The sequence below is a fragment of the Platichthys flesus genome, chromosome 8, assembly GCF_949316205.1.
Source record: "Platichthys flesus chromosome 8, fPlaFle2.1, whole genome shotgun sequence".
Classification (NCBI taxonomy): Eukaryota; Metazoa; Chordata; class Actinopteri; order Pleuronectiformes; family Pleuronectidae; genus Platichthys; species Platichthys flesus.
The window spans coordinates 14620988-14634198 of NC_084952.1; the positions used below are offsets into that span (position 1 = coordinate 14620988).

The following is a 13211-nucleotide window of genomic DNA, read 5'->3' on the forward strand; positions in this document are numbered from 1 at the left end:
AATATAACTAAATTCTACATCCTGAACCTTTCAATTCAATAGATCCAGATAGGGTTGTATTTGTATCTGCACTGAATCACACACACACATTCATGGGTCAGTTCCCTTGACATGTCATTAACCTTTTTGAAAAAAAAATTCTCGCGATTTCAAAGAAAGTAAAAAAAAAATCCTGGATCAAAATTTTAACAGACTGGGTAAAGAAAAATCCTGCTTGGTGGATGTACTGAACGTTAAACATTAGAATGATGAAACAATTAAAGATATATCTGAAAATAATAGAAATATAACTAAAGATTATTTAATTAATTACTACTGCTAATAATCATATCTGTTTTTGAAAAGGCAGACCAACTGAGAAGTCAATGAAAATGCTGCATTTTTGTTTTGACTCTCTGAAGTCTGAACGGTGACACTAAAAACCAAGAGAGAGACTCCCTTCTCAATTGATACAGTTAATATCATTGCACACAAGCACATTCACATCATATTTTACATTGACTATTTCAGCAGCAGGATCATTTTTACAGCTGCACCACCACCTGACAAACATTGAGGAAGAGCCCCATCTTCAGGTAATCATCTGCAAGTTTTGGAATCCACAATATTCACAGCACAGCAATTTGTTAACATGGCAACATGGAGGCCATGAGACTGGGAGACACTTTCAGTACAGGAATTAAATTATTTGACCTTTGCACAGTTATTGCAGTTGTAATGTGAAACTTGAGGGTCCACTTTTTTTACTAAATACCATGACAAACTCATCAGATCCATTGAATAAACCAGTGAGTCCCCACATTTTCTGCTTCGGACCCCTTATAAATGAGTGATGCACCATCTGAACTGCTTAGATAACTGTCTGAGTCTGTATTAAGACCTTTTCAGAAAAGTCTGCTTTCATATTTACATACTTAACTTTAGTGATCACTCTTTTTTTCTCAACCAAGTTTCAACCAAACATGAAAAACTTGAATAATACTCAAACCAGAAAAGGAGATGCATGTCTCGTCATTACAGTACAGATGTCTTGTTGAGCATCAAAGTAAATAAGTAAGTAATTTTGGTTTTAACAAAACATGTGATTATTTCTGATTATAATGGGACTGCTTTAATCTGACAAACACGAAAAGATAATCTATGTTTATGCTATAGGACATCGGTCGGCAACCTGCGGCTCCGGAGCCGCATGCGGCTCTTCAGCCCCTCTGCAGTGGCTCCCTGTACAGTGCATGATGCGCATTTTTTTTGCGTACGGTGAACTTAACGAATCAGTTCTTTCATATGATGAACGTGAGTGAACGTCACGTTAACGTTCATTTTTTAAATAATCATCGTATCAGGCATGAAATACCAGGAGCGGGTGAATGTGTGCGTGTGTGCATGCTCCCAGATAGCCGACACACACACAGAGCCGGGGCTCCGCCCCCCACCCTGAGCCCCGCTCACTCGCTCAGAGACACCGTGAGATCGGAGCTCGTTCACGTGGAGCCGCTCACTGACTCACCGGCTGCTTCTCAACAGTGGTTTGTACCGAGCTGCAGTTTCTGTGTCGGCCTCCAGTCTGGCCTGCTCTCACATTTTGTTTTAATATTTCAGCAACTAAAATATGCGTCACATCCTATTACGTCCCGGCGCTCTTCCCTGCAGGCCGCTAATCTATAGTTCTGACCCCCGGCATCGGTAAACTAATCATGGATAAATCCCAGCAAAGAAAAGTCTGGGAGGAAAATAGAGTTTAATTCTAAATGGACAGATTAATTTGCTTTCACTGCCACCGATGTTGTCTTACATGTATGCTTGATATGTTGCGAGGAATTAGCAAACAATAAGAAATATAATGTTTAAAGATATTTCCAGAGCAAGCACACAGCATCTGCTGAAAAGTACCAAGCTGGAGATGAGCAAAAAAGCTGAGTTCTGTGTTTAATTTATTCCAAAGTAGGCCCACACATGTATTTTGTTATCCAATTCATAAGAGTTTGGTGTTTTCCTATTTTGTAACAGGTAAAAATAGCAGTTATATGTCAAAAGTTTTTTTTATTGTTGTTCTATTATTTAATAAATGCAACAAACTATAGTTTCTATATATATTGTATAACTATATATATATATATAACTTTATAACCTGTGTTATCAAATATGTTGTGCGGCTCCAGGCAGATTTAATTTGGGGGAAGAGGGGGCGAAATGTCTCTTTCGATAGTAAAGGTTGCCTACCCCTGCTTTAGGACTATCTACTGCAGACCTGCTTTACCATGTATCTTTCTGATGTTACTCATGATGTCCTGAGTCAGCCCTGTTCTTTGTTCGTTGGAATATTATTTACATATATATCATTTGCATTGACAAATTGTGGTGTGGTTAAAAAAAGGGTCAACATTTGTTTTGGATGTGTAAAAAGGTTAGTACGAATAAATCTAAAATATACTGAACGATTAAGGACACAGCTCTTACTTTGTATGATGACTGAGAAAAAGAATATACAAGTATTCAATTTGTAAAAGGAACAGCTGGATCTCAAGATAGTAACGATTATTTTATTATACAGAAATATGATAGGGGATAGCCTAACTCAGGAAAGGTAAATTACATTTCCATTTTATATTCAATAAATGTCATTTTCTACTATGTGGCCATTTCTGACACTAATACAACAAATTGTTTAAAATAATTCAGATTCCAACTTAAACCCTATAATATCCCATGATTTACTGGAAATCTAAGAGTCAGTTCAAAAGAACTCAATAATTGTAGGATTAACTTTTAGAAATATTAAATACTGTGATCCCCTTTGTCATCTCACAACCTTTCCATGGTTAAGATTTGGTCTTTAGGATGTTAAGGAATTAAAGGAATTAGAAGCAGTCCAAACTACAACAGGTGTTAACACATGAATGACTAAATAATAATGTTGTATAAGGCTGGGCAATCAACAAATAACTATATTCTATGAAGAAGATGAAAGTAAATATACGTAAAAACCATAAGCGTTTATAACAATGTACTGCTTATTATTTGTGCACTGGGGGAAAACATAACTGATCTAATTCAGATTTAGAAAGTGCCTGTCTTCCTCTGTCCCTATAGCATCATTTCAAACCTTTAAAGCTTAAAGAAGATATTGTGACATTTACCATGAGGATTATTGACATCGACTGATATTGAAAGCGATATTTTTGGCCAATGTGGCCCAGCAAAGGCCATTTTGGGGGATTGTGACTTTTCATCGTCACAAATCCCATTTGGTTTATGATAGTGGTGCACTTTTCAATCAGAGGGATTGTATAAATGCAGAGCTGAGCTCCAGTATTTTTACATTCCTCCTCCACCATTGTTTACATCTTGTTATCAATCTATCGTTCTACTGTGTGTGGATTTGACGATCACCATGTGGAGGGAGTTGAGTGACGCTGCAGCTTCAACATCTATACAGACAGTGTGTGTGTGTGTGTGTGTGAGAGATGGAGAGTGAGGGAGAGTGGGTGTGTATGTGTGTTATTACAGCTGCGATCAGGGAAACAAAACAGCGCGCCGTTCAGCACATCAACAAATGAATGAAATGGAAATGGGGCCAGCAGCCCGATCCTTCCCAGGGAACATGAGTCCCTCAGTCCAACGACGAATCGCAGGTCTCCGGAGGGGCCGGGCCAGTCGGAGTGGCAGCCCCGTCTGCGGCGCTCAGCCAATGGGAACACGCACAGGATTTAGGCTAGATGCGCCATTTTACTGCGTTCACAGCCATCCGGCAAGATGGTCCCCTCGCTTTGTCTGCCCTGACCGGAGTTGTTTCTCTCTTCTGCGGCTCCTCTCGCCCCCGCGCCATCGCTAACTTTCGAGATTCCACCGGCCGTTTTGACGGGAAACCCCAAACAACACGCGTCTCCGGCGGTCGAGAAATGACGACGGCGGGAAGCAGGTAGGGGCGCAGCTGAATGTATTTGTTTGTACCAGTCGTTGTTACATTGGTCACTGTGCTGCCTCCGCTAGAGAAGAGCCGGGCCATGAGTGCCCGCCGCTAGCGAGCTAGGCTAGCCGAGTTGTAGCTGTTAGCCGATTAGCTGCGCAGCCGGCAACATTCAAGATCGTAGGCACACACGCAGCTGCAAACGTGCACATTGCAGAGTGTTGTCAATGCGATTAAATCCCAACGGTTCTCTTTAATGTCCACATGCTATGACTTGGTATGCTGTTGTTGCTAGCTATATGTTGTGTTGCTACTTGTGGCTAGTGCTAGCAATTGGCCGGGCTGCGGTTGTCTCGGAGCTTCACGCCTCGGTGCAGTCGGATCCGGATGGGAAGGCCCGTGCATTCATCCCCCTCCCTCCCCGTTGCATCTCATGCACTGGAGCCTGGACTGCAAGGTTGCCAGGGCAACGTGCAGCAGTAAGAATAAGTAATCTCAGCGAGCGCTAAACCGGCTATTGTTAGCTAGCCTCCACCTGGTGTCGGTGTTGTGTCAGTGCTGAGCGGGGGAGAGAAGCGCTGCCGATGGAGAAGTGTGAGCTGCTTGTTGCACCGCCGGGCTCTTTGTTTTGGAACGGGGCTTGTTGGACCCATTTCAGGCCTGGTAGCTGCGGGCGGACTGAGAGCAGCTCCTCACGATATAATCAGCACGGTGTGATGACGCAAAACATCCAAACAAACAGCGGCGCCTCTGTATCAGAGCGATGTGCCGCTAATGAATCCTCATCGACTCGATAGCAGCAGAATAACCCAGATGCTGGGATCCTGATGCTCGCCAGCGCTCTCCGGTCTTCTCTGAATCTACTTTTGTTGTGGTCTCTCTGAGGCACTGACACGAAATAGCCCGACCATTGTCTGTTAGCTTTGCCATCTCTGGGAACTGGCTCATAGACCCAATAAGGGTTAGAGATAACTTATTTCATCACATTTTATTTATGTAAGAGAGTCTTGTCAGAGCGCAACAACGGGTGATTAAAGTATTATGTGATTAAAAACAAAGAAGAAGCGTGGATTCGCAGTGGTGAGTTTCCCTCCTGCTGCTAGGTCTGTCTAGCTGTAAAAGCTCGTGCTGTAAGTCTTTTGCTAAACAGTATGTAAGTAAATCTCGTCGTGCAGTAGCAGAGTTAAGCCTTGACTCACTTTTGCACCAGAGTTCCTGATGAAACGATAACAACTGTTAAAAAATCCTAAAATTTAAGCGGCCTCAAAATTAAAGAAACATGAAAAATTAAGCTTCTTATGGAAATACAGAAAAAATGGAAAGTTATATGAATTATGACAGTGCAGTCTTGTATGATAACAGTAAATGTATTAAATACTTTTGTGATCCCAATCACTAAAATGAAGGTTCAAGGTGTTAGTATTCTCATTAGGAAACACATTTTCAAATCTCTTTGCAGGTAATATGAGTCTGGATTCTGATTCAACCCTCGACCCAATGGCAGAGAAAGCAGAGGAGGTAAATAAGCAGTCTCTCTGGCTGGTAAATAATGTGTGTTTACATTTGTGTGTTGACAATACTAGCAATGTAAAGGATTCCTAGGAGGCTCATATTTAACTGTCTTTGTAAATATAATTTGTTCTAAATTGTCATGGTACTCAAACAAATCTTAAATCCCTGTCAGCCTGGTAGCTCCAGAGAAAAGATGAAGCCCTCCTCCTCTCGCAGCAAGAGGTGAGAAGCAGGTCTCTCAAATGAGGCACTCATTGTATTTGATTTCACTTACATTCTCTCAAAATGGCACAGTCACTGCTTCAAGTGTTCAAAGTCCTTGTGCTAACACATTACAGGAAGCCATCTACTGCAGCTAAGCACACTGGTTTGAATGAATCCGACTCCTCAGCTGAGAGTGACAATGACGGTGCCCCCTCTGACAATCCTTCCGACAGTAACACAGGCAGCACATCTAAAGGTATGAACTATAGAGGAGCAGCGTTTCTTACACAATCTCCATTCTGTCTACAGTAGTGGCTTTTTGGGGGGGGGGGGGGTGAGGGTTTATTATTGTGATTGGCCGATGAACTGACAGGTCTATTATGAAATTGTAAAAAAAGGAACATACAAACCAATTAAACTATTGTGAACCACAACTGTCTAAATAACGGGGAAGACCTTTTCCTCATAATTGCGATATCAGTGATTTCTATACTGTTGCTTAATTATACGCTGATTTTGAGGCACTTCTGCTATGTCTCTCTGTAGGCACTCTAGTGATGACACCAGCTGGTAATGAAAACAAAGGTGCCATGAAGCTGAGAGTCGATTTCAAACAGAAACCTACAGGTAAGGTTAGCCCATGTTCGAGCATTGGTTGCATTTGACTGTAAATCTACAGTACACAGCAATAAATCATTCAGTGAGTGGGTAAAAAAGTTAAAGGAAGAGAGTTAAAGCAACCAATTTCTTTAGGCCTTGTAACAGACGATACACTGCAGAAGAAGGTAAACTGCACTGCCTGTGGAAAACAAGTAAACCAGTTTCAACGCAACTCTGTGTATGAGCATCCCGCACTTAAAGTACTTATTTGCAAGGTAAGATGGTCCAAATACACATTTCACATTACCCCCTGATATTTTTCACAATGTTTTAGTGATCCCATATTTCCTCTTCCTCTAGTCATGCTACAAGTATTACACAAGTGATGACATCAACAGAGACTCTGATGGGATGGACGAGCAGTGCAGGTAAGACGTTTTACACAGCACCAACCACACATGATTAATCGGCTTAAGTGTTTCACAACAGAATGAAGTAAATCAAAAATAAAAATCTAAATCTTATCTTAAAAAAAGAACATTTTAAATTTTTACCATGAGGCTTCGCTGTGGATGATATTCTTTGATCATTCTTGAATGTCCCTTTTGAGATTGAGAAATACATAAATAGTACTGCTTTTCTGACACTTTTATCCATTGTTCAGATATATATTTAGGTGATAATGATCAAGTACTTAAAGTCATAATTTTGGGTCTTTCACGCATGTTTTCTTTTACAGTTTATCTGGAAGTCAGTAATTTACTGCTCTATGTCCATTATTCATGCCGCCCACAGTCAAGGTGTGTGTGTCTGTGTCCATCAAACTCAAGAACTATCATGCAGAAGCTATGCAAATCGGTTAAAGTAATCAACCGCTTACAGTGTAGTATGGAAGTCAGGATAAATAGTACTGACTATTCAATAATACCTAATTTGTTTAATGCCCTAAAACTTTTCAACTTTTCCTCCCCAGATGGTGTGCTGAAGGTGGAAAGCTCATCTGCTGTGACTACTGCAACAATGCCTTCTGCAAAAAATGCATTTTGCGCAACCTGGGCAGGAGGGAACTGTCAACCATTACTGATGAGAACTCAAAGTGGCACTGTTATATCTGCAGGTCAGAGCCGCTTCAGGATCTAGTCTCCAAATGCAACCGTATCGTGGAAAAACAAGAACTTCAGCAGCCCAAGCCAGGAAAACCAGATAAAACAGAGGAACGTGAGAGCAAGAGACAGAAAAACAAATCAGTTAAAGAGCACAAAGCAGTTGTCAATGGAAAAGAACACACCGAAGGCTCAGGGACCATGACGTTTTCCTTTAAGAAGCTGCAGGTACCCAAAGAACTTATAAAGAAAGTAAAAAAGCTTGTTGAAACTACAACTGGTCTAAACAATACATTCATCCAGTTCATACAGCAAGAAGTTGAGGAGCAAGAAGATAAATCTATCAGGTGTCGGCATTTGAAAGCCTTCAAGGCTGTGCTTGCTGATTTGAAAAAAGCCCACAGTGCTTTGGAGGTGGCTTTGGAACCTGAGTTCAAAAGCATGGAGTTTCAGAATGGTAATGATGGCCAACATATTGCCAGAAAGACCAAGACTATCCCACCCCCTGTAGGAATTGATAGTATGGATACTGAGGGGAATGCAGTTGATAAGGTCGATGTAGCAGAGAAGTTGGACAAGGAGTCTGTCGATGATCTGGATGAGGAGCCCATCGATGAGCCCATCAAGGAGCATGATGAGGAGCCAATCAAGGAGCTGATTGAGGAGCGAATCGATGAGCCGATCAAGGAGCTGGATGAGGAGCGCATCGATGAGCCCATCAAGGAGCTGGATGAGGAGCGCATCGATGAACCCATCAAAGAGCTGGATGAGGAGCCCATCAAGGAGATGGATGAGGAGTCCATCGATGAACCCATAGCGGAACCGGATGAGGTTTCCGTCAAAAATCGAAATCAGGAGCTGGATGAGGCGCAGCCTAAAGAGCAGGAGATGGACAGTGATAAAGTTTCAAGAGAGATCAAAATGAAAGACTGCCAAACTGAAATTGATCCAACCAAAAAGATAATAAAATCTGAAGTATGTGAAGATGACATGGTGTCAGCTGGTGAGATGTCCTCGGATCACGACATCATGTCTGTACCACCTTCGGTTCCTGAAGAGCTTTTTCAGATGGTCGAGAGTCTTGCAGATTCCACCACGCTCTCACAGAGCAACACAGATTTGATCACAACAACTGATGCAAGCTCAAAGGAAAACTCAACAATTTCTCAACGCCCCCACCCCAAGGTTAAGAACCTTATAGTCAAGCTGACTCCAGTCCCCGTCGTCACAACATGTGGGTCAAGGTCCTCCAGGTCCAAAAATAGAGAAAACGGTGGGAAGATGCAGCAAAAGTGCAAAGCAGAAGATGGCAAGGAGAAGTGTGATGCAGTAGATAGGACAGTAAGCCCACCTCCTAGCCGTCGCTCTAGTAGAGTTAAGACCACCCCTTTGAGGAAGCAGGCGGAGAAAAAGGACAAGGTAAAATCCTCTGAATCAGAGTCAGAGGAAGAAAGTAAGGTGAAGGACAAATCATCCAAGAAATCCAGTAATGTCAAAAAAGAGGATAGTAAGCATACAAAGGCCAAGGAGAAAAAGACTGCAGACTCTGACTCGGATGAAGTTCCATCCATACTGCTAGAAAAGGCTGCAGAAAGCCACAGTACAGATGAGGAAGAAGGAAGCAAGAGTGTCAAAAAACGCTTATTCAAACTAAACAACACATCCACACAGGATACAGACAAAGCCTCAAAACGTAAGAGAAAGTCTGAAGGCTCTGAGACAGATACGGAGACAAAAAGTAAAAAGACTCCCAAGAAGAAGAAGCAGAACAGCTCAAACTCCTCCGACTCGGACTCAGAGATCAAGAGTAAAGGCACAGCAAAGAGAAGATCCAGCCGCGTGCAGAAGAAAGAAGAGGCAAAACCGGATGAAAAAAATTTGACTGAGAGGAAGGCAGCAGACCGCAAAAGGTCATATGAAAAGAAGCGCAAAGGAAGGAGCTCTAGCTCAGCCACAAAGCTGCAGTCTTCCTCCAGTGAGGACGATGAGGAGCAACAGGCTGATGATGGCTCAGGAGAAGACAGTGACGAGCAAAAGATCAAACCCATCGTGGAGGAGAACGTGGTGGGAGGCAGTGGTCCCTTCCAGCAGTCCTCAGGTAATTTGATGTAGTGGAGAAGAGAGTTTAGATGTACTCAGCTTGACATCTGCTTTATTGTCACACATTTGAGTCAACCTGAGCAAACCTGAACTTCATATGTCTTTAAAAAGAGAAGACAGAAACTTGTCGGATGTCTCTACTGCAAGCAACTAGTTAGCATTGTTCAAAGCTAGCCTGGCTCTGTCCACAAGTAAACAAATGTGCTCCCTAGCTCCTCTGAAGTGCCCCCAAGAACATGTTCTTTTTAATTTGTTTAATTTTCACCAAAAACTGAGGTTTAAAAAGTAACTTTCTGATGTTTTGCACAATATCTAACTGTAACTTGCAAGATCTTCCAATAATGGTATATTTGCTCTTTGGATATGTAGGAGATGAGGTGGAAGATAACGCAGAAGTCTCTCAGGTCAGTGGAGATGACGACGATGACCCTGAAAACAGGTACACACTCAAATCACAACAAACTGCAAAGATTTAATTGGGCTTTTCACCCTATTATATTGACTTGGTTCTGAGAGCACACTGCACTGTTTGACTAACCAAACACAGTTCGGCTACTCAGTCTGGTCCTCAATGAAGAATGTTGTGTTTTTTAGTCTTTATTCACAACGCATTTATCTCTCTGGTTTATTCCAGAGCATCAGATTTTTGCCCGAAAGTAGAGGTTGGCTGTTTTATTTTATTTTTGTCAAACATTTTTATTGGACAAACATTATTTCATTACAGAAATATTTTTATTCACATCTGTTGTCAACTTTTTCCCAGGTGATGTAGAAATTGATTCTTGGGTTGCTCCAATGCTTTCATCCAAAAGTTTGTCCAGCAGAGTGTGCTCTGACTCTATTGTTTTCAATATGTGTGTATGTAAATGTATTGGTCCTACAAACCCAGTATCAGTTGGGCTCTACTCAGTAATCCCATTGCAATGGCGTAAGCCTTGTTGGAGCATAAAGGAGGCAGAACATGATGTATAGATTCCGCTGTGCAAATGTTGTTTGTGTTTACAGCGCATCAGCACTGGCCTCAGCCCTCATCACCAAACTTCTCAAATCTTGTTGTTTTTCCAAGTTGAGAATTCGTTGGTGTCTTCTAAGTGTCTAGCTTCTCCTTTTCAACCTGAGACTTGTATTCCTTTTGTTGTCGTTTTTTTAACCGCTTCTTCAGTTTTGTCTGCGCAACGTGTTAGGCATTGACATGTCCAGGCATCAGTGATTCTACAGACCTTTTACTGCTTTGTTGCTGCACAGGCAAATTCTGACTTGTGGTGTATACTTTGCTAGGTAGCTGAAAAGAAAACTCTTTCAGGGTTTGGGTTTTCACAATTGGGTTCTCACAAATGTCTCAACGAAAATTACTTGTTGTTTTTAATGGGTAGCAATTATCTCCCCCTGCAGTTAAACTAGGGAAACACTGGCTTAATCTTAACCTGCTGTGTCTGTTATTTCTTTCTTCTGAAGGATTGCAAAGAAAATGCTCCTTGCCCAAATAAAATCCAACTACTCTTCGGGAGCAGAGAGCTCCTCTGATAATGAAGGCGAAGATGAGGACGAAAAGTCCCCAAAAGTTAAGAAAGAGGATGATGATGATTATGGTGATGAAGAGGATGATGAAGAGGAGCAGCAAGGTAGCATACATTTGTTGAATATAACTAGTTATTTTAAAAATAAGCCTGTTTTATTGTGCGTTGCCCTAAATGATTTTCTCTCTGTGGAGACGATTCAGGTTCTGATGTCGAGGTGAAGAAACGTGGTCAACGCCACAAATTGCTTCGTCATAAACTCTCTCTGAGTGAAGGTGAATCGGGAGAGGAGAAAACCTCCAGTAAAGAGAAGAGCAAGGAGGGCAAGAAGAAGTTAGGGCGAAAAGGTGTTTTTTTAGACTTAAGTCTTGTCTTATTATTTTGGTGCCAGTAATCGGAGTTTTGTTTATTCAAATGAATTTTGTTTTCCTTGTCCTCTATTTGTCTGTATAACAGTGGACAGCGATGACTCTGAAGACTCAGACTTTGAGAAGACAGGGTCCAGTGAAGAGTCTGCGTTAAGCGAGGAGATTAGTGACTCAGAAAACGACGGGAAGCGTCGAAAAACAAGGTGAGAAACGATAACTCCATCCACTCAATAGTGGCAATTTGTACTGCCACTCGATCTAAATCGATCTCCTACTCATTCTTAAATGACTTCTGCTTTGTTTGTAGAGCTTCAAAGAAGAAGGATGAGGAGAAACAGAGAAGTTACAAGCAGAAGAAGAAACGACGCAGAATCAAAGTTCAGGATTCCTCATCAAGCAACGAGAAGGTGCTTAAGATGCAGTACTTTTTGATATTTGAGTTTATTTTATTCATGGTAGGATTTGCCAGGTGGAGGAGATGGGCCCGAATAACATTTGTCAGTCAGGTCATGCATGACCCACAAAATGTTGTTTGAACTCAACCCTGGGAGTGTTCAATTATTGAAGTCACAAATTAATCTTGGGGTTACTTTTTCCCCTATGGGCTGAAGATCAGAAGGCTGAATTTTATGTTTATTTCCACAGAGCGGGGGGGAAGAGGGTGAAGATGGTGAGAACGGTGAAGACGGAGACGACGAAGACCAAAAAGGACGCAAAAAGATCCGGAAAATTCTGAAGGACGACAAGCTGCGGACAGAAACGAGAGATGCCCTGAAGGAAGAAGAGGATAGGAGGAAACGTATAGCTGAGAGGGAGGCACTCAGGGAGAAACTTCGAGAGGTAAAAACGAAAAGTCCTGATGTCAATCTGAAGAGCAGACTGTGTTCAAAGCGCTTAGCTGCTAAATTCATTAGGTTTGTGTTATCCCCCTGATTAAACTGCATGCAAGGTAACATATAGTTAATAATTAATTAAACCATGGGCTTTACTCTGAAAAATATTGCTGCTTTTAATTAATTATTATTATACCTCCATGGGTATCTTAGCATCACTACTACAGTATTGGACTAATTATATGTACTGTTCATTTGATTTAATCATACAGTATATTAATGATGAAAATAGTTTATTTTAGAATGAGCTGGCCTTTATGAAACACTTGAAGAATAACAGGTACATGATACAACTCTATCTCATGGATATGAAAGACACTATCTGACATTGGTTGTAATAGTTATAAACACTATATTTGATTGACTTAACCCCTCAAACTAATCTTGCATCCCTCTTATGGGTCCCCTCTCCCTGGCTCTGCTCCTCTTACAGGTGATTGTAGTGAAGGAGTCTTCCCAGATCACGTGTCCCATCACCACCAAGCTGGTGCTGGATGAGGACGAAGAGACCAAGGAGCCATTGGTTCAGGTGCACAGGAACCTTGTCACAAAGCTCAAACCTCACCAGGTTGACGGTAAGGACAAGGTGAACAGGATTATTAACAATTCTTTATGTGTAATTGGAAGATGCTCATGACTGATCTGGCCCTTCCATCTTTTTGTTGTATTTCAGGGGTTCAGTTCATGTGGGACTGCTGCTGTGAATCTGTGAAGAAGATCAAGAAGTCTTCTGGCTCCGGCTGTATCCTCGCCCATTGTATGGGCCTTGGAAAAACTCTACAGGTAAGGAGGAGAGAGCAATATGTTGTTCCAGCTGGATAATTGCTCTAATGCTGCACAATGTAAAACAAAGATGAAAACTTCCATTGTACAATTCCGTATGTATTTTGATATAAATCCAACAACTGCCTTTTGCGGCTGGTATGCTCAGGTTAAAGTGTTGTCTACCCTCAGGAAGAGCCTGTCAAACCTTGATGAGTAAATCACTTCCAAAGTTGTGCTGCCAC

General features: G+C 41.7%; 1 protein-coding gene across 2 annotated transcripts in view; it reads left to right on the forward strand.

The window, feature by feature from the left end:
- The first annotated feature begins 3744 nt into the window (after nt 1-3744).
- The window catches only part of atrx (ATRX chromatin remodeler), a 30205-nt gene continuing 20738 nt past the window's right edge, over nt 3745-13211 (forward strand). The window contains exons 1-16 of one of the 2 annotated variants that reach the window (XM_062393521.1): nt 3745-3919; nt 5367-5425; nt 5592-5641; nt 5758-5879; nt 6170-6250; nt 6377-6498; nt 6584-6651; nt 7197-9424; nt 9796-9865; nt 10882-11048; nt 11138-11290; nt 11400-11514; nt 11619-11718; nt 11957-12151; nt 12638-12779; nt 12878-12987. In XM_062393521.1, the coding sequence (XP_062249505.1) occupies nt 5372-5425; nt 5592-5641; nt 5758-5879; nt 6170-6250; nt 6377-6498; nt 6584-6651; nt 7197-9424; nt 9796-9865; nt 10882-11048; nt 11138-11290; nt 11400-11514; nt 11619-11718; nt 11957-12151; nt 12638-12779; nt 12878-12987 (3777 nt within the window). In that variant the 5' untranslated portion in view covers nt 3745-3919; nt 5367-5371. The remainder of the gene's footprint in view (nt 3920-5366; nt 5426-5591; nt 5642-5757; nt 5880-6169; nt 6251-6376; nt 6499-6583; nt 6652-7196; nt 9425-9795; nt 9866-10881; nt 11049-11137; nt 11291-11399; nt 11515-11618; nt 11719-11956; nt 12152-12637; nt 12780-12877; nt 12988-13211) is intronic. The other variant, XM_062393522.1, reaches the window with a different exon arrangement.